Consider the following 26,736-nt stretch of genomic DNA (forward strand, 5'->3'; position numbering starts at 1 on the left):
CTCTGGATATCTGGCTCTTGTGAGAGCACTGAGTGATTGTGAATGAAGGGAAAAGCACCAATATATGTTGGAGAATATATCTGAAACGATCAGTGAAATGATACCCTCCCTCCTAGGGATTGGCTTGGAAAGTTCTTAGCCTGTTTCAGAAAAATCAAGTATCCCCAGGCAGATGGGAGAGGCTGTAAAACCTCCTGCTGTGTTGAGTGAGGCTCCTTATCTCGAATACCACCTTGCAGATAAAGACAGGGAAGAAGCCTGCTGGTTCTGGGATACTCAAGTTCCCACTGTCCTTGCTGAGAGGAGCGACAACTCAGGTTTGTCTTGCACATGTATTGTTGTGTATTTTAGCTTTTGTGTTTTCATACAAATAAAGCCATAAATTTTTGCTCCATTTTGCCTTTTTGGGCCAAATTTCGCAATTACACAGCAGCAGAAAAATAGGATAACCTTCTCCTTATGGGACAACCAACAAAGATGCAAAGGAATGCACACAACACTTATAACACTTAATATTTACTTATAACCTCCATATTTTATTCATGAATTTTACAATTCCAAATATAATGAAACAGTTAGAGTATTTTATTACAAAGCTTATAAAATAATTAAATATTACACTTATAGTTTTTGCTTTTTTTACACCATAATTCATACTTTGTGACACTACCATTTTTCTTTCCTCAGTCCTCACTTAGGGAAGTGAGCAAAGAAATATAAAGGAAAAGCTATGCATTAATAAATTAATTATTTTACATCAAATAATAAAAAGGACACAATTATAAAAACAAAACAAAAACAACCTTTTAGTTTTCCTAGAAAAAAGGTTATAATTACACAATGTCCAATATCAAGACAGAGCAGTGTAGGTTGAGATATGTTTCCAATCATTTCCTAAAGTAACACAGAATACATGTTTTTAATTTAAATTGTTTCAGAAGGAACTGCTAATTTTAAGTGACCACTGTCTGGCATTAGTGCTGAGCTGGCTAATCCTACACTGAAACCATACTTTAAAAAAACACTCAAACTGAACTACATTCATCAAAAAAAGTTGTGGGATTGGGTGGAATTAGATAAATATGTCCCTCATAGGCACTCCCCAGAAAATTACAGTAGGACACAGCTCTGTCTCGGAATGGGTTTGGCAAATAGGTTGGGTTTTTTCAATGCAGAAATCTTCTGAATGGCACCATTTGATACATGGTGCCATCAAACATCTCGATACTGAATGGCCACAAATATCAGAATTTTTACAATTCTTTAGTTTGCTGGTAGATTCTGAACTAAATACAAGTATTAGAAGGGTGTATAAAAATACAATTGACTTCTATTTGGTCAGAGTGAATAACCCACTTATCTTTTCATGCCTTTTTTTTTTGTGTAATGTGAATAAATAACTATTTAGAGAAGTTCAGCATGAATTAATGGACTGTAATATTCTTGTTATTTGCTTTGGGTAATGGATGAATCAAAATTTGCAGAGAGATTTGAGATTAGAAGGAAGACATTCTTCAGTATCTTGGCATTCAAACAATCTAGCTACTTAAAAATATCAAGTTTAAATTTTAAAATTACATATCTAATGAGCTTAGAAAGTTGAAAACATAACCATTGAGCTCAATCAATCTGAGTTCCTTGAGTTAGTTGAAATATGCAATTATATTTTACTTGTAACACAGCAATATTAAAAGTCCAAATATTCTACTGCTGCATATTTCTAGGAATACATTTCAAGTTACTAGTTAACCACCTCTGAGTTTCTACACAAAGCAGAAAATGAATACTTCAAAAATTATAAAAACATTAGCATGATGCACAGCTTGCTTTTCCAGCAGCAAGTCTGGTAGAGAAGCACCATAATATCTTTGTAGTGCACTATTTACTTCTGGTGGCCACACCTGTGACACTGCCTTCTCCAGCCCTCAGCCACGGATGTTCCTCTGGGGCAGCAAACAGCTTCCTCACCCTGGGACAGCAGTCACAAAAATTAGCAAAGGACATGCTTCTGATGGTGTGATCTGTCCTGCTGCCACGCTGCTTCCTCCTCCAGCTGCCAAGCTCTCCTGCTTTGCATTCTGGTAAATCAGCCAGAAAAGGCTCCCTTGCCTTAATTTTTTCCTCGTAACATGTGACAGTGCAAAATGACACTTTTAAAGAAAGAAGAACTTCCCCTTGAGTCTCAGTGTTCAAGTGATCCATAGTACCCTGTGCTTTAGTGAGGTCAGCAAATTAAGAAAAAATAAGAAAGAAACATTCCTTTTTCAACATAAATCCAACAATTACTGTACCTCAGACATTCCCTTAGAAAAAATGTCTCTCCCATCAGTGGTTTATGTGGCACCATGTCTTGCCTCAAAGCAGAGATAATTCCAACATAAATTGAAGAAGAGAATCCTGTCACTGAAGGGTTCAGATAACACGCTGCTATCAGTTCTTCTTCGTACATGATTTACAACATTGCTTGCCATAAAATTTGTGGTTACAGACACCATGCTGGGGCACCAGATGACACCAAGTGAAGAAATCCACACAAGAAGGATCATCTGAAGGAGAGAAACCCAAGCAATGTGGTAAGACCGTGTTTTAGCAAGTCTGCAAGTCAGGCAATAGTCCCACACCCTTGTATGCCTTTGGTAATATTAAAAACATGGTGGGTGACTCAATTCAAAGGAGAGGAAACATGAATGAGCTTTCATCTCAAAAATACTAGTTACTTGCTTTATTTTAAGAAACATTACATTTTTGCCAAGAGATTTGTTAGCTTGATCAAGATAGAACTAATATTATAGGGGGGTCAAAAGCTGAAGGAATTAAAAAATTTGGATCACATTTCATAGCTCAGGAAGACAGGAGGAAGTTCCACATTAGAGGATAAAAAAACCCATCTGTGTTTACATCTCTGATTACAGTTTCTCCAAATGCAGGTACTCATACAAATGAGCCTACTCCATATTTGGTACCATTTGCTGGTTGCCATCATCATCATCACGTGGAGCTCACCTGCACACAGACCCCACGGAACTCGGAATGCCTGGGACCTGCACAAAGTGCTCTGCTCCATGCTTGCATTCCAGCACTGTCTGGAGACACTTCTTTCTCTCCTTTTTACTCTGCAGGGAACCTCAGAAATCTCTTTTCTCAGACACTTCAGTTAGGTGTCATGAATTAGCTTTTAGGAAATGACTGTGCCATGTTGGCAAAATCTAAATTAACTGCAATGGGAGAAGACTTGCTAACCATGGTTAGTTCTCAAAAGCCCAGTTTTTAATTACAAATACAGCCAAATTATATTTTTCAATTAAAATCCTGTTACTCTTCGATTTATATACAGATATCATTTATACACAGAGCTCCGTGGCTTTAAAAATATCTCCTAGCTGCTCCTCTCTCGTTTTGCAGTGGATGCTTTATGTTTCTTTAAAAGAAGAGAGTGATGATTCATATGGGTGATTTATAAACAAATTCACCATGTCTGAGAGAGCAGTAACACTCAATGGGGTTTAGCAAAATTTATAGCTAAACTGAAATCTCCTGCAAGCATGGGTAAAGATTTTGTTCAGCTCTCAGAACTACTGTTTACATGGTCAATAAAAGGAATTTACAAGGAGACTGAACAAAAATCTAGCCACCACTGTCTGCATTCTTAGATCAGTTACTGAGTCACAGCAGATAAATGCTCCCTCACAGAGCACAGACAACTTCTGCATGTTCCATGGGACAAGAGGCATCTCCATCTCTCTATAGCAACTTCTTTGGTTTAATCACCACTGCTCTTTTTTTATTTCCTTTTATATGATGGCAAAGGTGATTTTTTATGCCTTTATCACTCTAAAATTTTATTTGAGTGAAAAAGAAAATAATTTAATAATAATAATTCTTTTCAAATGCCATTTTTCCTCAGGTTTTCAAAACATTAGCTTGTCTTTAAGCTCCAATGGTAGGGAAAGAAAATACTGTTCTTGAACAGGAACTGGGGAGCTCAGGACTGAGCTGCAGCCTTCCCACTCCACTGCACTGCCTTTCTGTTCTGCATGGAGTGTCAGGAGGGATCCAGCTGGGAGTTCAGCACCAGACTTCCCATTCCTTCACCTGGTGCCACCAAACAGAATTTGGGAGGGCCCAAAGTGGACAAGAGATGAAAAGCACACACCACACCAAGGAAGAAAAGCTGTTCTGATGAAGATAGGAATGAGCTCTCCTGCCACGAAAGGGTGAATTAAAAAAAAATAGAAATTATTGTTAAAAAAAAAAAGTATAAGCACTAAGGAACCACGTTAATAAATCTTTATGTCCCCTTTGAAGATCAGAGGGCAATGCTAATATTGCAGAGGTATGGCTGAAATTGGGACCTAATCCAAGGACTATTGGAAGGAACACAAAGAGTCCCATAAAATTCAGTGGATGGGGATCAGGCAGTCAGGTCCTTATTTCTATTTACCCAAGTATTTATAAGTTGTTTAGATTTTCATTCATTTGTAGCAGCTGGATTTACTACGAGTTACGGTGACCGTAACTGCATCTAGAGAGAGATGGAAATGACCCAGTTTGTCTAGGAAAGTGTGCAAACTCTCCCTGAAACATTAATTTCTTGCCTGTGATCACTGAGCTGGAGCTGCATGGCTGATAATAGAGACTGATTTGCTTCGATGTGATTCCAGTCCAGCTGGTTTCCTCTCTTTTTGCTGCTTTAGACAGAAAGTTAGAGAGCAGCAAGGAGATAATTGATCTCTAGAGCCTGACGACCCAGGTATAATAAAGGGGAAAGGGCTCCTGCAGATGTGAGGAGAGAGAGAACCAGGCCAAGGCCAAAATTAATAACAGACAGTACTTCAGACATGAAATATAACAGGGGAAAACAGAGGTGAAAGAAAAGTCTTTGCTATATCCTAACAGAAAAGGAAGTTATACAGAAACTCTGAAGTACAGCAGAACCTTTTAGGAATGTTAATTTGAAGTGTTAGGAACATTTACTGATAAAAACAGCAGAACTATTTACTTATCCCTTTTAGGACCATTTCATCTCCATATCCTTGTTTGGATATCAGTCCCCTGATAGATGAGTCTGATAGCCTGCATGTCTCAGGCTGATGCAGCAGAATGGTCTGTTAGGATCTCACTGGGTTTCACAGGGGTTTTGTGCACAGGGAATGCCAGGGACTGGCAGACATGGGGGTGGTTGGCTAATGTCAGTTTACAAGAAGCAGGACCAGAGCTTGACCTCTGCTCCCAGCTCCATTACCACCTTCCTCACGCAGTCCTGCCTACATTTTATACAGGTTGCTTTCAGCTCCCAGTTTTAAAATGGTAAAAAGTCAATTAATGTGCACTATTTTGAAAGTCACAGTTTGAAGTGCTTTAGCATACCTAGATAACCAGATTATGTGGGACAAACATAGACCTCCATGAGCATTTTTCATGCAGTTAGGAAAGAGTCACAAACAGTAACCATCCTGAAAGCAAATCTTTGGAACAGGTAATGCACCACTTTCTGTGGTGGTGCTGAGAGAATTCCCCTTCCCTCATTCCATGTGGCACAAAACCTCTTGCTCGCCCCTCCCTTCTCACATTGAAGGGGTGGAGAGATGGAGTAGACATGAAAGTGGAGAGAGTCCCTAATTTCATGTTCCCTGACTGCATGTCATGCACTGGTCAGAACAGTAAGAAGGACATTCTAGGTAAAGCAATTTTGGAATCCCAGGAGCTGGGTGGAGTCTGGAAGACTGAAAATATATGGCAAATTCTTATTGTGTAGTTCCAAAGTTGCTATTATTCATCAAAAGCAGTACCAGCATAGAGTGCTTGTGTTTTTCAACAAGAGAGTAATAAAGGTGCAGTTCAGAACCAAACAGCATGACTTTTTCACACACTTCTTTTAATATATGCCTGTTTTTAAAATCTCCAGTACCAGCTGTACTCCCAAGTCTGCTTTAAGAGGGCTCACTTGGTGAAGAAAAGATGCTGTTAGTATCAGAGTTACTGTAAATCTGGAAGTCTGGGGAAAAAACCATCTATGAAGGAACAGGCCAGATCAGTGGTGTAGCGAAAAGGTGATGTTTGCTGGGTATAGAACTCTAAGCAACAAGCCTGCTGCAGCGTCTTGAGCTGAGTTTTACCTCTTTTCACGGGGACTGGGCAGAAGTTGGTGTTGCAGGCTCTCAGCACAGCTGGTTTCTGCTGGGGCAGGCAGCCAGCAGCTGGCCTGCCCTGGCGCAGGCACTGCACGCTCCGGGTCTGCACTCCGCCGCCGCAGGTCACCGTGCACTGGGCAGAGGGAAAACAAAACCTTGGCTTCATTGCAGAGACTCTGAGAGCCCTGAAAGCCACAGAGAGAGCTTTCAAGGGCCTTGGGTGAGACTTTCAAAGCAAGAGAGGTCAGGATCAGGTGTGCTGCTGTCCACCAAGCCCCATCAGGACCAACTTTTCAAAGATGTGTGTGTCTTGTGGTTATTTAAGGACTCAGCTGAAAATCTGGTTCCTTACTTAGGCATCGAGACAGAAACTGAACATTTTAGAAACCTGTTCCTGATTGTTTGCGTGGATTTCTTTTGATCTCTAAGCCTCTGGGCCCAACCCTGCTGCCTGAACACAGATAAAACTCTCATCAGAACCATAATTATGGCAGTATCTGGGGAAAACCACTATGGGTTTGCAGGAAGAGCTATGAAGTATTTTAAAATTAATAAGCCTTTTACTTGCATGTGTTTCATGAAAAGTTGTCTTTAAGATAAATGTGATCGTTTTCATCTGATTGCAATAGTCAGGCATACATTGTTTCATCTAAATATTATTAAATGGGTGCGTGTCTCATTGATATATGACTCGTAAAGTAGATAAGTTCCAGAAATACAGAAGCTTGTTTGCAAGAATGTAGTAACAAATACAGACTGATCCCACAATTAATCATAATATTTAGGGAATTCCAGGCAATCTGTGCAGATGCTCAAATACACTGTGCATAGAGATATGCAGTAGTTCAACCACAGTGCACTTTGAAGAAGACTGAGAAGAAAGTGTTGGAAAATGGGTGTGGAATGTAGTGCCTCTCAAGCATGAGTAACATTTTTAAGTGACATTCTTCAGTTTCAGGACAAAGCACTGAGCTGCACCAAAGTACATGATGGATGTGGAGCAGCTGCATCCCATCTCAGTGGCTGAGTGGTGTGGTTCTCCTTAGGGAATGGCCCTGTGCAGGAGGCACCTGGGGCCTGTTAGCACTGGAGGCAGCTCCTCTGTGCCATGCCACCTCTGACTGCCCATTCCTACCTGCTGCCAGGGCGAGGAATACCAGCCAGACACCATGTTATACAACGTCTGTGATGGACAGGCTCCCTTGTTACAAGCTTCCTCCAGGCTGGTGTTTGGTTTCTTGATGTTCCTGCATCTCCTCTGGGGGAAGGTGACCAGTTTCCCCTGGATGCTCTTCTCGCCGCATTTGAGTTCTCGCTGTCGCAGGCCGGGCCCGCAGGAGGCTGAGCACTGCAGAGGCAAAGCACAGCTTCTACAGCCTCACAAACACATGCAGATAAAGGGGAAGTTGTGATGTGTCAGACACCCCAAACTGTGCATTATAAAAGCATCACAGAACTAATCCCACAAAGCCCATGCTCCGTAAAGTGTAAACTGAAATATGAACCCCAGGCAGTGATTAACAAAGACATTGGGGTCCATCCATCTACATCTGGGGTTTACAGCTCCTCACCTAGAATACCTGATTTTCAAACCACAGCTCAGCTGTCTTTCCTCCCCATGGTTTGTCCCTGAGCCAGCATTGCCAAGAGCAGCCAGGGCAGGCAGTGAGCCATGAAACTGCACCACTTTACCTCACTCCAGGAAGAAATCACCCACTGGAGCCGGTCATTTTTGGGACAGCGTCCAAGCACACAGGTCTGCTGGGACTCAGGCTTAGGGTCTGTGCTGCACATGCTTTCAGGCAAGATTTTCACCTTGGGAGAACCAGGACTCTTGCAGTAGACATCCCGTTTCTTAATGCCTCTCCCACAAGTCTTGGAGCACTGTGATGGAAAGAAACACTTCTTTGAATGGAAGGAAATGAAAACTGGCATCATTTGCATTTTCCAGCAGAGCACAGAAAGCATGGCTAATGTGCTGTACAGCTGCCATCATGATATAAGTAAACCTGAAATTCTATTGGTAAATAAGTAACAGTAACATCTGTGTGTCACTTAAGTGCTTTCTTAAATGTAAGCTGTGAACTCTCTCAGCCCCTATGTAGAACAGACAAGTAATCTCTTCCACAGATGAGGTAAGTTGGACTTATGAGCAAAATGCTGTTGTGAGCAAAATGCTTTTTCCCTGCTCAGCATAGTTGAAAGCTGGTCCTAAGTTCCCACCACAGAATCTTCCATGGCAAGATGCTCTCAGCTATTTGTCATTTTGTCCTCACCTTGGCCTAGAGGGATGAGACTGAGGCAGAGGAAACTGCCCAGGGAATAGCTACATAACTCCTCCACCAAAGGAGACAGAATCTGATACAGACAACGGTTAAGGAGATATTTTAGTTGCCAACTGCAGCGTAGGACAAGTCACCAGAATAAATATGCATTGCTGAGCCGTGGTTCAGTGGAACAGACATGCTGTGGTCTGCACCCCCTTTCATACAGCAAAATGCCTGAATGAGCCATTTGTGAGGAAATGAAGCAAAGAGCCCTGAAATAATGCTGCCAGCTTCTTACCTTCTTGCATCCTCTTCTAACTGTCCTTTCTACTAATAATTATGGGGCATGTTCCAAGGCAGAATCACTTACTCTATCAAATTACAAATGTCTTTAGAAGATTTCATGAAAGCACTGTTGTGCTGAGGGTGTAACAAATATCTGCATGCTGAAAATCTGTGGGTTTAATCCTTCCCCAAACAAAATGATCTTTTCATTTAAAACGACACTGATTTGTGCAGAGAGCCTGGGTTTAGATGAGATGTTAGGAAGAAATTCCTGCTCTGAGGGTGGGCAGGCCCTGGCACAGGGTGCCCAGAGCAGCTGTGGCTGCCTCTGGATCCCTGGCAGTGCCCAAGGCCAGGTGGGACAGGGCTTGGAGCAGCCTGGGACAGTGCAAGGTGTCCCTGCAGGGGGCAGGGGGCAGGACCGGATGAGCTTTAAGGTCCCTTCCAACCTAAACCATTCTATGATTCTTCAGTTTTTTCCTCTTACCACCTTTAAGTCTGCAATATAACAGTTTTCAGCTAAATCTTAAAACCTTTACTAACTTGTGCAATAGGCCTGTTCAGCAGGACTGGGGAACTTAATTTTTATGGCTTTATTTGAAAATTGCAACTTGAATTTTACACCTCTTAAAGAGGAGGAAAACAGGGTTCTTTTTGTAATGGGCTTATTTATTTATTTGCTTATTTATTTATTTATTCGCCTTAGCAGAAAGAAAGTTTCTAAGTATGAATATATTTGAAGACCTGGTTTATGTAATCTTCTGCTACACTCAGGTTTTCTTCAGATACACTGGAAGAAAAAGTTCTTTTCTGAGAGTTGTGCTGGACTACTGAATAGTCACTCATCTGCTATAGAACGTTACAGGGCACTCCCTGTAGAGGCAGTTTGTGCTCAGCTGTGGGTGCTGAGGTCAAGATGTTCTTGAACACCTAAATAGTGACAGCACCAAGAACAAAACACATAAGTAATACGTTTTCCAGCTAATTGATATCCATCTTGAATCTCACTAAATGAAGATGAAAAAATAAAACTACTGCAAATCTTTTTATAAGGGTACTGTCAGCTCTCTCTTAAAACCCAGATGTGTGATTTATTTGAAGGATATTTCATTTATCCTTACATGAACAGCACCAACAGCAGTGAAAGACGGAGCAGAGCTGAGATTTGTGTGTTTTTAGCTCCGGTGTTTCAGTGTCAGGTGTGTAAAGCAGGGTATGCACAAAGGAATTTGCCCTCATGGCAACAGCTGCAGCAGCACTGCTTGCAGGAGAGTTACTCTAACAAAGCCAAAAGCACAGTAGTCAATGCCAGCTCTTCTAAAGGCTGGTTACAATGCACATTTAGTTTACATGTTTATACAAACATGGTTTACATATTATCTTCAAGAAAAAAACCACATGCAAGGCACTGATCTCCACAAAGTTTGTTCTGTTCTTTTGGGGGGATAATTTTTTGCAGTATTTTCTTTATGCCAGCAGACAAAAATGTAAGTTTTTCTCCAAATTACCTGAGACCATGGGCCAGGGCTCCATTCGGGTGGGCAGTCCTGACCACTGCACACTTGCACCTGTGCTGGGGTGCTGACAGGACACAGGGAATGGGCCACCACCTCCTCTCTTTGGAAAGCCCTTTTCTGGACACACTGAATGAGACGACTTTGCTGTCCCCCTCCACAAGACTTGCTGCATGTGCTCCATTCCCCTGCTGACCAGCTTAAAGGAGGAAACGTGTGTTAGAAACACAGGAGTGCAATTAGCTCTAGAAAATCAATAAAAACAGCCGCCTATCAAATGTGAATTATCCAGGGATCCTGCTCAGCCTATCTCCTGGTGTACTGGTATCTGTTCAAGCAATCAAAAACTGCAGTTACATGATCTATTTTCAAAGCATGGAACTTTCTGCTAGGGATGAAATACAAGTCACTCAACTAGAAAAACAAGTATTGTTTATTTATAGCTTTTATCCACTAGAACCAGCTTGCCTGTGAATCTGACCTGGAATCCTGAATTCCACAGGGACTGAAAGAGATGCTGCTATTGAGGCAGGTGGAGTATTTAGAAGACAGAATTAGAAGACAGAGTTAGATAAGATAGAATTTATCCGAGTACGTACTGACCGTGTTTGTGCTGAGATACACTCCACTCACACAGGGTGACAAATGTTGGCATTTCTGTCAAACCCTGCTGGCCCTACTGGTATTCATCAAAAAGAACTTACTTGCTAAAAGCAGCAGTTCTGTCCCTGACATCCTGAGGAAATGAAAAGGCTCTGAAGGCTGAGAGAGTTGGGGCTGTTCAGCCTGGAAAAACAAAGGCTCCAGGGTGACCTAAGTGCATCCCTCCAGTACCTGGGGAAGCCTGGAAGAGAGCTGGAGGGGCACTTTTCACAAAGGAATGCACAAGGAAAAGGGGGAATGGTTTTAAGCTGAAGGAGGGCAGGTTTAGATTAGTAAAAGGAAAGGAATTGTTCCCTGTGAGGATGGGGGAGGCACAGAGTGCCCAGAGCAGCTGTGGCTGCCCCTGGATCCCTGGCAGTGGCCAAGGCCAGGCTGGACACTGGGGCTGGGAGCAGCCTGGGACAGTGCAAGGTGTCCCTGCCATGGCAGGGGGCAGGACTGGATGAGCTTTAAGGTCCCTTAAAGCACACTGACCCAAAGCACACTGTGACTCTCTAACTCAATGATTTACATATCCTCAGACTAATAAATCTGGCAGACAGTTGATGCAGAATCTAAATAAAACAGAGGCACTCTAACCAGCACAAGCTGTTGGGCAGTGTGTGCTCAGGCACGGGGACACTGCAGTTTACACGCCGTGTCCCTCAAGTGACACAAAGTCTGAGGGGTTACTGCCAATTGCTTGGGCTAAGTTCAGTTTTGAAATGCCAGGAGCTGCTCACTATTTCTATTCTTGAAGCTCTGAGTGCATCCCCAGGCATTGTGGGACACTTTGCAAACATGCAACCAAGTGTCTTTGTCCTTGAAGGCTTCCAATGTAAGACCATAATCACAGCCAGATAGGAAAACAGAAGTGAAAAAGCAGAAGAAATTATGAATGACTAAATGATTACTCACTGAGAGCTCTTATTCAAAGACCCAGCACTGAAAGTAAACTGAAGATTTTTAAACAGTTTGAGAAATTTTTAGTAATTTATGTCAAGGAAAAGGTTCTTCTCTCACATCTGACCACTTGGCCAATCCCGCTTCCACAGTTTCTCACAGCATCTATCCTGTGACCACTGGAATAGCTGCTTACATAAAGCTTTAGTGACAAGAAAGCTTTCTTCATCCTGTGTGAAAGATGCACAGCACCCCATTTGCCTGTCTATTCACAGCTGCCTGAAAACAAAGCTAATTTTAATTGTAAAAAATTCATTAAAAGCCTATTTTTGAAAAATATCTTTGGGAATAGAAGAAATCCCAGCTCTCAGTGTCTAGCAACTTCAGGAACTGCCAAAAGTAGTGAGAAATGTAAAAGGCACTAATTTAAGGACAAAGAAATATTAATGTGAAAAGTCAGTCATTATGCAATTCCAGAACATGTCAGAAGTTTTCTTTTTGTCTGATTTATAAATGTTTGGGCCGTTGAACTACAAACTTCTGAGAAAAGAGTTTTAATCCATTTTACAACTTCTAATTAGTTTGCCTTGATGTTCCTAACAATGGCCATTGGTGGAGTGACCAAAAGTGTTAATTTTAAGAGTTTATTCACCATAACTGCCTGGAAAGTTCCCCTCTTCACAGAGGAGAGGGCAGTAAACCTACTTTAATGTCCTCTAGTAAACTTCCATTTTCCAAGATTATCTGGGCTGTGATCCAAGAGTATCTTTCATTAGTGCAAATAACTAAATAATTATGACCAGATTTGGCAGCTCTGAAATCCAGCAACAGCAGTGTGCAGTGCTGGTGTCTTTCTGTGTGGGACAGTAGTTTGGTCCCACTCAGACTAATCAGCCTTTGTTCTTATGCAGCAATAATTCCTCACTGACCTTTACAAGTCTGGAGCCTCGTTTATGTCCCCAAACTGGCACACTTGTATCTCATCTGTCACCTCCTTCCCCTGCCTGTTCTGTCTGGTGTATTTGGGATATTCTTTTGTTTCTTCCATGGTATTTATGAATCCTACTTTTTTTTTTTTTCTTTTTTTTTCTTTTTTTTTTTTCTGTTGGCAGTCTTGGGTTTATGGGAAATATTACATGCTGTGAGTTTCTGGGCAGATTCCTCAGCAGAGATATCCTGGCACAGTTTCACTCAGCTGAATGGGAACCTGTTAATTTAAGGCATGGTCCTACACGTAGATCCTCCATGCATTAATATATCCTAAGGATTTTAAGAATAATTAATTAGTGAGTTGAACTATTTTTCCCTGGAGGTGCCTGAGGCTTTTACATGTTTTCTTTTTGTACTCTTTTTATGGTTTGATGCATTAATTTTGTTTTAAAGTAGTAAACCATAGAATAGCTGTGATTTCAGTATGAAAATATTGCACTGTGTGTCAAAATGAATATTCAGCATTTTCACGGTAAATATATATCAGAGGATGTTCAAAATACATCAGGATCTAAGGTTATCAGAAATAGAAATTTTGTGTGGAGTCAATACAAGTAAATCTGATTTGGGTGGAGCTTTATAGCATAATGATGCCACATCAAAAGAAAGGTAAGAAGGAAGAGCTTAGACAGACCCTGCAGACATCACAGACATTACATTTCTGTGTTCATTGGACAAAAATAGTCCTGGCAGAAGATAAGTTGCACATGAAGACATTGTGTTTGGCTACAAAGATTACTTAAAATTGGTATTGAGAAAATCATGTGGCTAAACTCAATCTAGAGAAACTGCTGAAGCAGTAATATGGGGCTCTCATGTCACAAGGTATCATTATTTAAACCTTATCTCTACCCTTTTGTGGTCATAGTGTGTAATTTGGCATTTGGGTTTGGTGTACTCTGCTGTACTCTTTAAATTTGCAGGAAATTCCAAACTATTACTGAACTATTTTTCAGTATGTTCAACATATTGCAAAGTATGGATTTTTAAGTAAAACCAAAGTCACTACAAAGCATATGCATCTTTTTGCTTTGACCCATCATCCTCTCCTAGACTGGGGGGGATGAGGAATACTTCCTATTAAACATCATTGAATGGGATATTTTATAAACTATGGGAGCAGGCTTAGCCAACTGCTTTTACTGTTGCTTTTATCACCCCAGAGTAAAACCAGCAGATGACGCCAGGTCTGGACCCTTCTTCCATTTCTTCTGCTTCAATGCACCTTTAAGTGTATTTACTTCCCACTGACTGAAACACTCTTACTTTTTTCAACATATTCCTTTAGAAAATCTCCTGTTTTGGAGGCTGAAATATATAGTCCAACATAATACAGCTCTTCTGATCTTTAATATAAAATTAAAATAATGCTGAGATTGCAAATTCAGGAATCCAAAAGTGAAATACCCAGTGGAAGAAAGATGGCCACTATGTCCTTTAATCTATCCATTTTATCCTAAGCCACATAATACTGTGTTTAATTATATAAGCACAGAACTTTTACTTTTTTTTTCCCAAAGGGCCCCTACTTCAGCTACTATAAATCAGTGTTAACTCCCTTGGTTTTTAAATTGATTTAGACCAGCTGGGTTCTAAGTGCTTATCTATATGTCAATGTCTCCCTTTGCATCTCGCTTTTCTTACATCTTTTAGAAAATAAGATTGTTCACTAAGGCAATGCTTTCATATATATATTTGTGGGCACCAGAAGCTTTGCTGACAGCTCATTTGGTTCAGATTGTCCTCTTTGTGGCATCACAATACTCTGTGGGGCATTTTGTCCAAAAATCACCAATTACACTTCACAAGACTCTTTTAGCCTAATCTAATATGTGGAATGCGAGTCATGGGGCTGAGCTTCCACACAGGGAGTAGCACTTTACTCAGGAAATGGGCTTAGTGATTCAAGATGAGGAAAGGTGGCAGAAGGAGGCCCTGGGAAAGCTGTATTTGCCCTGTGTCACCCCAGTACAGGGACAGAGCCCTCAGGAGCCTTTTCTTTATGCACCAGACCCAAAACCCCACTGGGAGCCTTGGGCAGAACACCTTCAGCAATTCCTGGTTCCCGTTCACAGGGCTCCAGGGGTTCATCCAGCAGGCAAACAATTCCCCCTGAGAGGATTCCCTCCGTGGCACAGCCAGGCACAGGGCACAGCCAGCAGGCACCCAGAGAACTTACTAGGCTGGGCAGGGATTTGTGTTGCACAGTTTTGTTTCAGTCAAAGGCTTCGTCCTTGGGCCACAAAAGGAGGTGTTGACTCGTGCACGATGATCTTCCAAACAAATTGCTTTTGCTGTAATGTGTCCTGTGGAAGTATTAGAAAAGAGAACACTATAATAAACCTGTATTTGAAATGTAAGAGAAAAAAGTAGTAGGGAACAATTTTAACTAAACAAGTCTAAACTCATCCTTGCTACAAATCCACTGACTTGAACTAAATAAAATATGGTTTTGTGTGGCAACATGTTTTTAGCATTGATTTCCTTCTCTGTAGCACGGATACTACTGAAGCCAGATAAAACATATTAGCTATAAAAAATAGATTTGAAGACTGTTCCCCCAGCAAAAAATTAGCAATTATTCAAGTCCTAATTCCCTGCAGACACTAGTAGTGCTTGCTTAGAGCCCTCCTCACACACTTGAAAACCACAATTTAGCTATAAAAAAACAGGTTTGAAGACTGTTCCCCCAGCAAAAAATTAGCAATTATTCAAGTCCTAATTCCCTGCAGACACTAGTAGAGCTTGCTTAGAGCCCTCCTCACACACTTGAAAACCACAAATATACATTCTGTAAATAATATATAAACATTCTTTTTACAGTGAATCTCTACAGACTCCTGAGTTCTGCAGGTACCTGTACCTTAGACTCAATCAAGTGTCAGTGGCAGGACAATTACAGAAATGCCTTAAGTGATTTTATAGATTTATCTTTTAAACTGAGATCTATCATTCACCTCACACATGGTTCATTGGGCACAGTGAATCTAATTTGGAAACAAGAGTGTTTTCATAATTTTTATATCCATGCTGCAGCCTTTTAACAGGAAAGAAGAAAATAGAGCTGTCATATTTTATGGCTGCAGTGCTCCTGGTGGATCTTTCTTCCATAAACCATTTACTGAGTTGCTGTGAAGTTCTGACGCTGCACCAGCAAGGTATTCCTGAATTACACCTGAAATTTTTGCCAATACAGGAGCATTTCCTTCAGTGCCCAGTTGTATCCTTTGGTATTACAGACTTCCCACATGCCAGCTTTTTGCTTTCTTTACATCCGAGATTTACTTTCACTGACAAAACATGCAGGATTTATTAAAAAAAATTAGGTGTCTGTGGAAATCAAAGTGCATAATTAGTTTCCACATTACTTCAACAGGAAGATATGATATGCATATGGGTTGACCTAAACAAAAACGACTGACTCACTGGCATGACTCTTTTTTACTCTAAATAACTACCAAGTTATTTCCTCTGTGTTCTAAGTTATCAGATAAAAAAATAAGGAACAGGTGTTCAGTGTAAATCCCTGTATGTATCAATATGTATTTGCAAAATCAAAGGCAGCTGAAAAGCTTTGAGATGCTTTTAAAAAAAATGAAAAAGAAGAGGCTTGGCAGTGGGAAAGTCACCTACCACCACCACAGGTCGCTGAGCACTCAGACTGCACCGTCACCCAGGAGTAGCTGTGCTTTCTGACAGATGTCTTGTTTTCAATGCTGCTTTTGGCAAATGTATATTCCCAAGAAATCCCAGGGTTTTTGCCTTGTAACAGGATCTGTAGAGGGATATTAGGGGTTTGTTTAAAAAAAAAATGGTGAGGAGGAGGTAAAAAAAAGGATTCTGTCAGTCTGAAGGAAGATGAACTAAACAAGATACGCACAAAATATACAGACACAAAGCATGCTTGTGAGAGGATTTTCAGGAGACCCAAAGGAAAGACCATCAAAGCAATTCCTAAACAGCAAATCATTGCCTGGAAAAACACCTGCAGGTCTGTAAGAGAGGGTGCACAGAGTCCCCTCCTGACAATCAGGGGCACCTGACTGGGTCAGAGCGGCAGCACTGCCTGGAGCAGGGGTGGAACATCCCCCCCAGAACATCACCCTGTGACCCCTGCTCGCACTGGGAGCCCCTGCAGGGGCTGGACTCTGCCTGGGGCACTGCAGGACATGGATCTGACATGGATCTGGGGATGGGAGGCATCTCCTCTCTTCAGTCAGCAAAGCCCTGGCTGATCCTTCTGCCGGTGGGTGAGGGCCCGCAGTGACACAGAGTCCCCAGGCAGTGCTTTATTGCCAAAGCCAGGCCTTTCTCACTTACACAGCTTTAAATCATAACACACATCATGCAGCCAACCACCATACACCATGATGGGAACACATAATGGTTACATAACTTGTTTCTCTACCTCTAGTTCAGCTGAGTCACTTTCCCAGTCCTTCTCTACTTAGCAGGCCTGAGCCATGGTTTAGAAGGGATTTATGATGGGAACACATAATGGTTATATAACTTGTTTCTCTACCTCTAGTCCAGCTGAGTCACTTTCCCAGTCCTTCTCTACTTAGCAGGCCTGAGCCATGGTTTAGAAGGGCTTCCCTTTTAGGGTTTTACCTACATGCAACATCTAGCAAGGAGGAAGCCTTTGCCCACCAAGCAGGACTCAGATCTTTCCTGGCAGAAGCTCGAGCAAAGCAGCAGCACAGCTGGGGGCTGGAGATGGCTTCCTCACTTCTTGGGGCTAAGGGTATGAAACACAAATCTCTTTCTTGTAAAAAACCTCTTTCTATGCGGACTGGTGATAAATTTTGTTTGTAAGACCCTCAGCTGCAATTTTTCTGATGGTGATTGAAGGTGATAAAGTGCAGGAGAGAACCTGTCCTTGGGTGTCTACAGAGCAAAAAAGGATTGGAAAAATCCTTTTTTCCTATAGTGAATATTTTATTCACTATTTCAGCATAATGTGTTGGAAAAAAACACAAGCCTCTTTCTTGTAAAAAAAACTCTTTCTATGCGGACTGGTGATAAATTTTGTTTGTAAGACCCTCAGCTGCAATTTTTCTGATGGTGATTGAAGGTGATAAAGTGCAGGAGAGAACCTGTCCTTGGGTGTCTACAGAGCAAAAAAGGATTGGAAAAATCCTTTTTTCCTATAGTGAATATTTTATTCACTATTTCAGCATAATGTGTTGGAAAATTTATAGAAAGTGTGATTACTGACTGTAATAACAATCTCTGTCATCTCTGATAAAATTTCAATGCAGGAGAGAACCTGTCCTTGGGTGTCTACAGAGCAAAAAAGGATTGGAAAAATCCTTTTTTCCTATAGTGAATATTTTATTCACTATTTCAGCATAATGTGTTGGAAAATTTATAGAAAGTGTGATTACTGACTGTAATAACAATCTCTGTCATCTAAGTCAGGGAGCCCAGCTCTCAAGGGTGTATTATTTTAGTGGTGAATTATATTATAGTTTTCATTCACTGTACTAATTTCAAGACTGAATTATAATCACTGCAAGATGCATGAGCATCTGACACATACCTAAATTTGGGGAGAAATTTCTGTTTAACAAAATTTATTTTAGAAACTTTTGGCAGCAAAGTGCATTTCTATCCACACTTAGTAGAAAAGTGTGGGAGTTTACAGTTACAGAGCTCTAATGACTTTTAACTCTTCATCAATATGGATCTTGTCACAGTAACACAAAGAGCAGGTGCAGTTAACCTCAGTTCCTAAATTTGCTTTTTGATAAGCATTAGCATTTCAAGTACAATTCAAGTCTATGTTTAATAATTGCCATTCCAAATATTAATAACTTCTCAGTGAAGTTTACATTACACAGAGAACTTAAGCAATCCATACAAGTAGAACTGATCTCTGTAGAGTCTGGTTTCATAAAATAGCAACAAACTCGCATTTATGTTGTTTAAGACCAAGGAACATAATAACATTTTGAAATGTAGGCAAAGGTTTTAAGATATTCTGAAAATGTACCTATTGGAACACAGAAATTGCCCATGACAATGAAAATTCTGACCAAATTTACATGATCTGCAGCTCAATAATGTTGAACACATGAAGGATCTGGACTGCACAGTGTTTGCTTTTCTAGAAGAAAGAAAAAATGAATGCTATAATTTCTATTCTTAGTAGCCAAAGATTTTATTTCAGTCAGGGAACCTCAATAATGATCCAAACTGAGAAAACAACAATTAGGGCTGCAAAAGTCAAATACTTCCAAATGAATTGAAGAGTATGTGCCTTCTCCTGGGAGGATTCATACTAGAAACTCTTTAAAGCACAGGTAAATCCAGTATTTCATGTGAATTTTTTCAGCCATCCAAGCTTAATTCATGAGCACTTTAGAATAACAGTGAGGTTATGGAAGAAATAGATCTGAGAGTGATTACTGACCTCTATTTTGAATGAAAATTCTTGATAGAAATAGGATTACCAGCTCTGCTTTAGGGATGAGTTATAGATGCAAGTATATATCACAACTATTTTACAAGAACAGGATTAAAATGAAATACTCTGGAATTAGGAAACATGAGAACTGAGACTGCTGTGCAACTCCTCTCTGCCCTGCAGAGATGCACCCCAAACCTCAGGGTCTCTTAGTGGCTCCCCAGGAACCTCCCCAGTGTGCAGTGCTCCCAGCACGTGGGGCTCACTAATGAGCATCTCACAAAGCTTCTGTGTTTCACTCCAGGCTCCTTCCTCAGGGTGTGCTTCTGCACCCTGCTTGCTATACTCTATCCAAACAATGCCCAGTGTAACTTTTTTTGGTGCTTTTCTTTTTCCCTTGGTTATTCATCATTATCTGTGATGAATGTGATAAGATTTAACAGCCCCTTCAGCTGAAGGGAAACATCTCTTTGAAAAATACTACAGGATGTATAATGTTCAACCCAGTTTTCATCATGAACGCAATACTATTGCAAAGTTGCAATTTTGCCAAACATTTTTATTTTCACAAATCTATCAGACTGCTGACAGCAAAAATTCCAGCTGTTAAAACAGCTGCTCTAGAGTTTGAATATTGAACTCCAAGTCCACTGGCATTACAGATAAAACAGGTTGCAACAATGTGCTCACTCCACTCTTCTCTCAAGGACAAATTGAGACAAATGTCTGAAGCATAAAGCTTCAGAACATGTGTTTCAGAAAAAAATGCAGTGTGTTAACTGTAGTAAGAACTGAGCCCTCTAATACCATTCTTCATTTAAAACAATGCCTTCCCTGCTTCTTCTTACAGACCAGACCTCAAAATATTTTAATTTACATTTACTCATCCTCCAAGTCTAAGGTATTAGCAGAGATCTCGGCATCTTAGGCAGCCAGAAACACTTTCTCCCATTTCAGTAGGTGCTCTGTGTTCCTTCAAGAGCAGAGGCTGAAATTCTGTCTGGCCTTTTAATAAGTTTTGTCAAAGGAGGAGGAGGTTTTGTCCATACCACAAAACCTTGTGTAAGGGTTAGTCCTCATCTCATTTGACTCTGACAACTGTCATAAAACTGTGCTGTGCCAGTGGCCAAAAAGCAGCAAAGTTTAAAACTTTTCTAATAAAAATATCTTGAAGTATTAGACCGAACATTTGTCTTCTGAAAGTGCTCTTTGTGACAGTGGAGGCAAGGAACAGATGGAATGCATTCTGAACACAGAGTTCAGACCAGGAAAGGGGGAGGATGAGAAGGTAAGAGTGGCAGTTTTACTCCTGTTAGAGCAATAGTCTGCTGGTGCTTTAGCAGAGTGAAGGGGATGGTCTGGGACAAGTGAGAACAAGCCCCAGGAGAATCCATCCCTTCACAGAACAGCCACACCGTGGTGCAAGGAGCTCGCAGCCGGGTGGGTGCCTGGGGGTAAATCCTGCACACCAGGCAAGCTGGACCATACACTTTTTAAGACCTTGGGCTACAGCCCCTCCTTGCACACTGGGAAATAGCCACAATTCTAACAGGCAGGAGAAGGGAACTTCCACTCCATTTCCTGGCCAGAAGCCAAAGCCAGAGCCCCTTCCCACCCAGCAGGCGACGAGAGGGAGTGTTTACCAAGCACAGGCAGCATCACTGTCTCTCCTCCTGCATCATCCCAGCCATGCAGGAAAAGGGCAAAATCAAACTATGGAGAAATGTTGGAGACAAAAATATAGCAGGGCACAAAAAAACATACGCTTTGAAGTTGCTGGTGCTCAGCTGAAAAATAGTACATGGTGTATAACGTCTGACTGAGTTTTCATCAGGAATGCAATACTATTGCAAAGTTGCAATTTTGGCAAAGTAACGAGCATATAAAAAGTTTTCTATCGTATTTTCAAACATTCATTATAAAGCCCCTTCTTAACAACCCAATAACTGAAGTCTGCATATTCAGCCAAGTTATCAGACCTACAAATTTGGAAAGACCTCCAGCGCTAGTCTACTTAACTGGATGCATTCCAGCATCTTTTCAGCCAACTGGCATTTGCTCCCAAATTTACAGCTGGCAAACAACCTCCTTAAACATTTCCAGTTCCTCAACAGAACTGTTTAATGTCTACCTTTAACACACCAACCACCTGACTTCAGACACAGCACTCAGCAGCTCTGACCGCAGGGCGCAGAGTTATAAAATTTACAGCTTCTTGAGCTGGAAAACCACAGGCTCTGGGGCTGGAATCTGCTGGATCTCTTCCGAAGGAAAGGAACTGTGCCTTTAGCTTACGGCACAAAATGTTAAAACAATGGATAAATTCAACTCTCCTGAGAAAATAACCTTTTCCTTTTGCTGCTAATTTTGATGTGAAAGCTAAACCAATACATTCTCTACACTAGCTGTGCATCTGCTCCTTTGTTTGAGATTTTTTTTCTCATGGCCATCCTAAGTTTCCAATATAATACTCTATTTTGCAGGTCAGATTTTTAAAGAGTCTATTAACATTGCTTTGCTATGATTGACTTGGTGCTTTCCAGTATTTTTTTATTGTAAGATGTGCATGTGAAGTTACTTGCAGCACACTGAATTAAGAGAGATTAATTGATACAAGCTAAGTTCCTATTCCTTCCACGAGGTTTTGTTCCATGTATAGGAAAGGATACTAATGCCTGGCTTGTAGCATGCTGAAAAAAGACTCTGTGGAGGACTAAGACATTTACAAATCACTTACAGAGAGAAGCTGAGCACAGAGGAAAAAAATCCAGGTAAAAAGGACTGTTTTCATGTGCATGTGCCCAATTCACAAAATTGGCAAGAGCCCAAACTCTGAATCCCAGCATCCACAGTGCCTTTGATCTGCATCCTCAAGCTGTATCTACATTGCAAACATCATCTACATGTCCTGGGTCATTCCCATGCTTTGGAGGCCTTGGATAATTTCTTTAGGGGGATGTACCAGTCTGTAGGGAGGGCAGACAGAAGTCTGTGTGAGGACACGTGCCTGGCTGTGCTCTGCTTGAGACCTGCAGCTCTCATCCACTGGGGATCTATGCTGTTTAATAAATATTGTAACATCCAATATCCTAAGCCACATCTGATTTCTCTGCTCAACAACGTTAATTCCACGGATTTCTATGAATTTATTCTGGTATATTTAAGCATGCAGCATATATGGTTCTGATGGAAAAGCATTTAAAACAAGTTTTAAAACTAGTCTGTTGTCCTCAATGGGCAGCTATTGGATGGGATCCTTGACAGTGGCAGAACCAGGGCTTCAAAGGAAAGTGGGAGAACACCTGTTTGGAAAGCAGTAAAGGAAGAATTACCCACTGGGTACTTAAGCCAAACCTTGAAACAAAGGGGGTTTTATCTCTTCAGTACTTCTAAAATAACTTTAAACACAGTCCTAACTAAAAGCTTATGACAAACTACTGTTTTTCAAGTCCACTAAGGTCATTAAAAGGAAAAAAAAAAAGAAGTATCCTTGAAAGGGTCCTATATGATCTCATTTCTACTTCAGCTGTTTCAAATTTATCTTCCATTGTTATTATGCTCCATTTTTTTCACTGTTCACATGCTAAATGTACAACCTTCAGGGATGCTGTCCAGCTAATCTCTCCTCACTACAGGAGAACCCTTTTATCCATTGTATTGAGTCAACATCTGTATCTTATAAGTACATCTTAGGTCTCTTTAGCCTACTTTCTCTTCAGGGGAAATCAGTACAAATTTATCATCTAGTAGCTAATAATAAATGTAATCCTTTATAACTGCAACTTGGCTTTATAACTCCCAGTGGCAGCTACATCATCAGCAAAGCCATTCCACCTGGCCTCCCTTCTCCTGTTTTCCCCTATTGATAAAGAGGAAGTGATTTACTGGATTTAATTAGACGTATTCCTGCCTTGAAGCTCCATTCACCTTCTCTTCCTGTCAATGTCTGCCTCTTTACAAAGCATCCTTTCCATCTGTTACTTATTGATGTTAAAATAAACTCTCTTTATTTCACAAAGATGTCACAATTTCTTGATTTAATGTTTCACCAAGTCTGAGGTAAATTTCAGGGAGGATTCTCATCCTCCCTCATCCTGAAAAACTTTGCTTTCTCCAGTTGTATTTGACTTCTCAACCAGTCAATTCTTCCTTCATCTGCTTACTGATAGAATGGAACACAAAATTACAAAACTATCATGTTTTTAAATTAGTTCCTCAATCCCTGGCCATGCAGCCTTTTTCATGCCCACATAAAGTTTTGTTTTCTTGTGCCCTTTCAGAATCTTTCTCAGTATTTGAGTTGTGGAGGGTGACTGAATATTTCACCAAATGAATGTCCCCAGTGAGCCCCACAGGTGACAGCCCTGTGGGAGCTCTCCTTCTCCAAAGGATTTTCAGCAGCTGGTGGTGCCCACTGGCAGCCCTTGTTTGCAAAGCTAGGCAATTAATGATAAATATACTGACTGTTTCTCCTCAAGTTGAATAGCTTTCAGTTAATATAAAAGCACTGAAAAGGTCTTTAAACAGGAAGAACTGACCTTGGATTACCTAGGTCTAAATAACAGATAAATGAGCTGAAGGTATTCAGCTACATTAAAAAAAAAAAAAAAAAGGTTTCTGATTAAGATGAGACAAATATGCTACAAAAACTATATTTTAAAAAGCTGGTATCAATTTCTCATCCTAGATTAGCATCTACCTTATTTCTACCCCTCCTGACCATTATTTCATGTAATCTAAATTGGACCATTTCAGCGACTGTCTTCTGAATCTATGAATATTTTTCATTTCAGCTTTTACTGGCTTTTGAAAACCCATAATCACCAAAAATGTCAGTAATGTTAACTTCAGAAGGACACTGATACACAAATTTTGAAGGACATCAGTTTACTGGGGTTTCCCTTCCCCCTCTCTGTGAAATCAATTCCTGAACAATCCAGAAGGGATCCTGATGAATCCTAAAACCTCATCGTGCATTCACCCTTCCAGCAGTTGTGCTCAGGAAATACTGGTCATGCATATTAATTCCACATTCATCTCACAATGTTCTCCTCTTCAGAAAATATTTGGCCACTACAGTTCGTACTTTTTCTCCCACAACCCAGTTAAATTACAGAGTCACTACTCTTTGTCTTTTTTAGTATGATTCATTCCCATAATTACATATCTATAATATATAGAAGTATAGATATGGAGGGGAGGGTTTGGTGAAATTCTAGGGTAAATAAGAAAAGCACTCTATATCTTTTTCTGCTCTCTCACCCACTTTTGAATAGTGTTGAGGTCTGCAATGTCAGATGAAATGAAACGTGCTCAGCTGAACTCTTGAAAAGCAGATGCATAGGAACACACTGTACAATAAAATATAAATACACCACATCTCATAGAATTGCAAGGCTGAACTTGTGGTGAGCAAGGCAATGGGAAATTTAAAGATTTTTTTCTTATTTGCATCTCCTTCTGCTCTCTCAATACATGCTTCAGTTGTCTCTTTCCAGAAAATATTTTGGAGGATGACTGCATTTCAAAGGAAGCGATTGCCTTGAGCACAGACTTGCCAGACCTGTCTGGTCCCATCCTCTCCTGAGAATGCTGCTCAGAGGACGTGCACAGCCTGGGCTTCCTGGATACCTGCAGCCTGCTTTGCATGCAGAAACAAAGGCAAAAACCTGGACCACTTCACTCACCACACAAATCTCTACCAAAATTTTAACTGCAGAATGAAATGGGCACGAGCTGCGTTAATCTGGCATTCAGTCATAGGGGAATGGCAATAAATACAGCTGCAAAACCTTCAATTTTCAGCCCACCTGAATAATAAAAGCTCCTGTATTATACATACAATTTATCCACGTCCTCAATACCTGCAGTGCATCATTTTACTAGGGCTCACACTGAATTGTTTTGGAAGAAAAACAACAGCCCTAATCTAGGAAAAAAAGGGATTAAATATCTTTTGAATACAGCCTAATTAAAGAAAAAAATTAAAAATCTAAAGATTACAGGAAGAAGTTGAGGTCCAAACCCTGGGAAACCTTATCTTACATAAAACTAATGTAGTTGTATAAAAAATTGCAGCAGGACAGTTTTGTGTGCTTCTTTGAAAATTATAGGTGAGATAAAAATGAAAACAAAGCTACACTGTAGTATGCTTAAATGCTCCTTTTTTTCAGCCTACCATCAGTTTCTGATATTTAGATCTGAAGCAGGATTTGTTTCACTATAATGGCTGCGAGCAGACATTCAGCAATTTTCTGGCATTTTTGCTTCTTAGAGTTACTGGTAAGTTATACATAATTCAGATCTCTGAACAGAAAATTCTGCCTTTTTTTTTTCTTTTCTTTTTTTTTTTTTAAATTGAGCTTGCTGAATTTTACCTAAATTGTTAAAGGGGGAAAAAAACCATCTTAAATCCAGTTCATATATATGTGTAATTGGGGAACACATAACATTTTTAGCCATTAGAATCCCCAGCTACCAATGCCAGTGGTGTAGGTATTTCAATAAAAATACAAGGGAAGCTTAAATAAGCTCTGAAAGGAGCAACAGCCTCCAGTTAAATGTTACATCTTAATAAAACTCTTTAGCATAATTTGAAAGGATGAAAATAGAAGTGCTATTTGGCATTAATTTCTTTTCTTTAATCTTTATTTTGCAAAGTATGTGCATGATATGCAGCCAAGTCTTCCTGCAGGCCATTTATTATTCATACTTCAGCTCTACAATAATAATAATGATGATGATAATAATAATAATAGTAATAATAATAGAGCTCAAACCTACTTTGGGTTATGACAAATAAGATTCCTGGGAGTTCAGCTGAACATTTCATAGTATTTGTAAGTGTGGTGGTTTTGGTGTCAGGCAGATGGTTTGCAGGGAGGGAAGCCTGTCTGTAGCTTTGTAGACCAAACTGATCTGACCAAAGGAAGACCCCTATGAACACACACACCCAAAATGAAAATTCTTCAATGAAGAAAAATGTTGCAAAAGGCATTGTGAATTGTGATGGCAATTTGTGGAAAGACAAACCCTTAGCCCACGTCAAACTGCCTGTTCTAAAGCTTGTGCTCACTCACAGAGTCTAACATGCCCATGCTCCAGGGCCTTCAGCAGTTCCCAAGGACACGTTCCAGTCCATTACTCAGCCAGCAGGAAGAGCAGCAAAGCTCTTCAGTATTCCAAATACACACTCCTCTGGACACTTGTGAAAGCTTTAATAACCTTTGAAGAATATATTTCATGTCCCAGTCTGTGCTTGCTCTTTCTTGGTTTAACAGGCCCAAGCTGGGCGAGGGAGCAGATCCCAGAGCCTGGGATATGGGATGGGGGCAAGGACAGCAGGATGCTGCCATGGCCAGGGGGCACAGCACCCAGTGCCATGCTCCTCAGGGGTACTGCACATTCCAGGGTGCTGCTGGAAGGTGTGGGAAGCAACTGAATCCCTGCTGGAGAGGGATCCTTCCTTCTCACAGGGAAGGAAGGATTCACCAAAACAGACCAAAGAGCTGAGTTACAAAGCCAAAGACCTGCTAGAGCTAAAAAGGGCAAACTAATGGAGCTAACAGGAAGCAAAGCCCTGCATGATTCAGCCA

At 40.7% G+C, this 26,736-nt stretch overlaps 1 protein-coding gene across 2 annotated transcripts in view; it reads right to left on the reverse strand.

The window, feature by feature from the left end:
* Positions 1–515: 515 nt before the first annotated feature.
* ADAMTS18 (ADAM metallopeptidase with thrombospondin type 1 motif 18) overlaps positions 516–26,736 on the reverse strand; it is a 78,837-nt gene continuing 52,616 nt past the window's right edge. For both annotated transcript variants that reach the window (XM_039711274.1, XM_039711275.1), the window contains 7 exons: positions 16,366–16,507; positions 14,912–15,038; positions 10,192–10,396; positions 7,824–8,015; positions 7,267–7,479; positions 6,117–6,264; positions 516–2,546 (listed from right to left, as the gene is read on the reverse strand). In XM_039711274.1, the coding sequence (XP_039567208.1) occupies positions 2,431–2,546; positions 6,117–6,264; positions 7,267–7,479; positions 7,824–8,015; positions 10,192–10,396; positions 14,912–15,038; positions 16,366–16,507 (1,143 nt within the window). In that variant the 3' untranslated portion in view covers positions 516–2,430. The remainder of the gene's footprint in view (positions 2,547–6,116; positions 6,265–7,266; positions 7,480–7,823; positions 8,016–10,191; positions 10,397–14,911; positions 15,039–16,365; positions 16,508–26,736) is intronic.

The sequence above is a fragment of the Passer montanus genome, unplaced genomic scaffold (genome assembly GCF_014805655.1).
Source record: "Passer montanus isolate IOZ18808 unplaced genomic scaffold, ASM1480565v1 scaffold247, whole genome shotgun sequence".
Taxonomy (NCBI): Eukaryota; Metazoa; Chordata; class Aves; order Passeriformes; family Passeridae; genus Passer; species Passer montanus.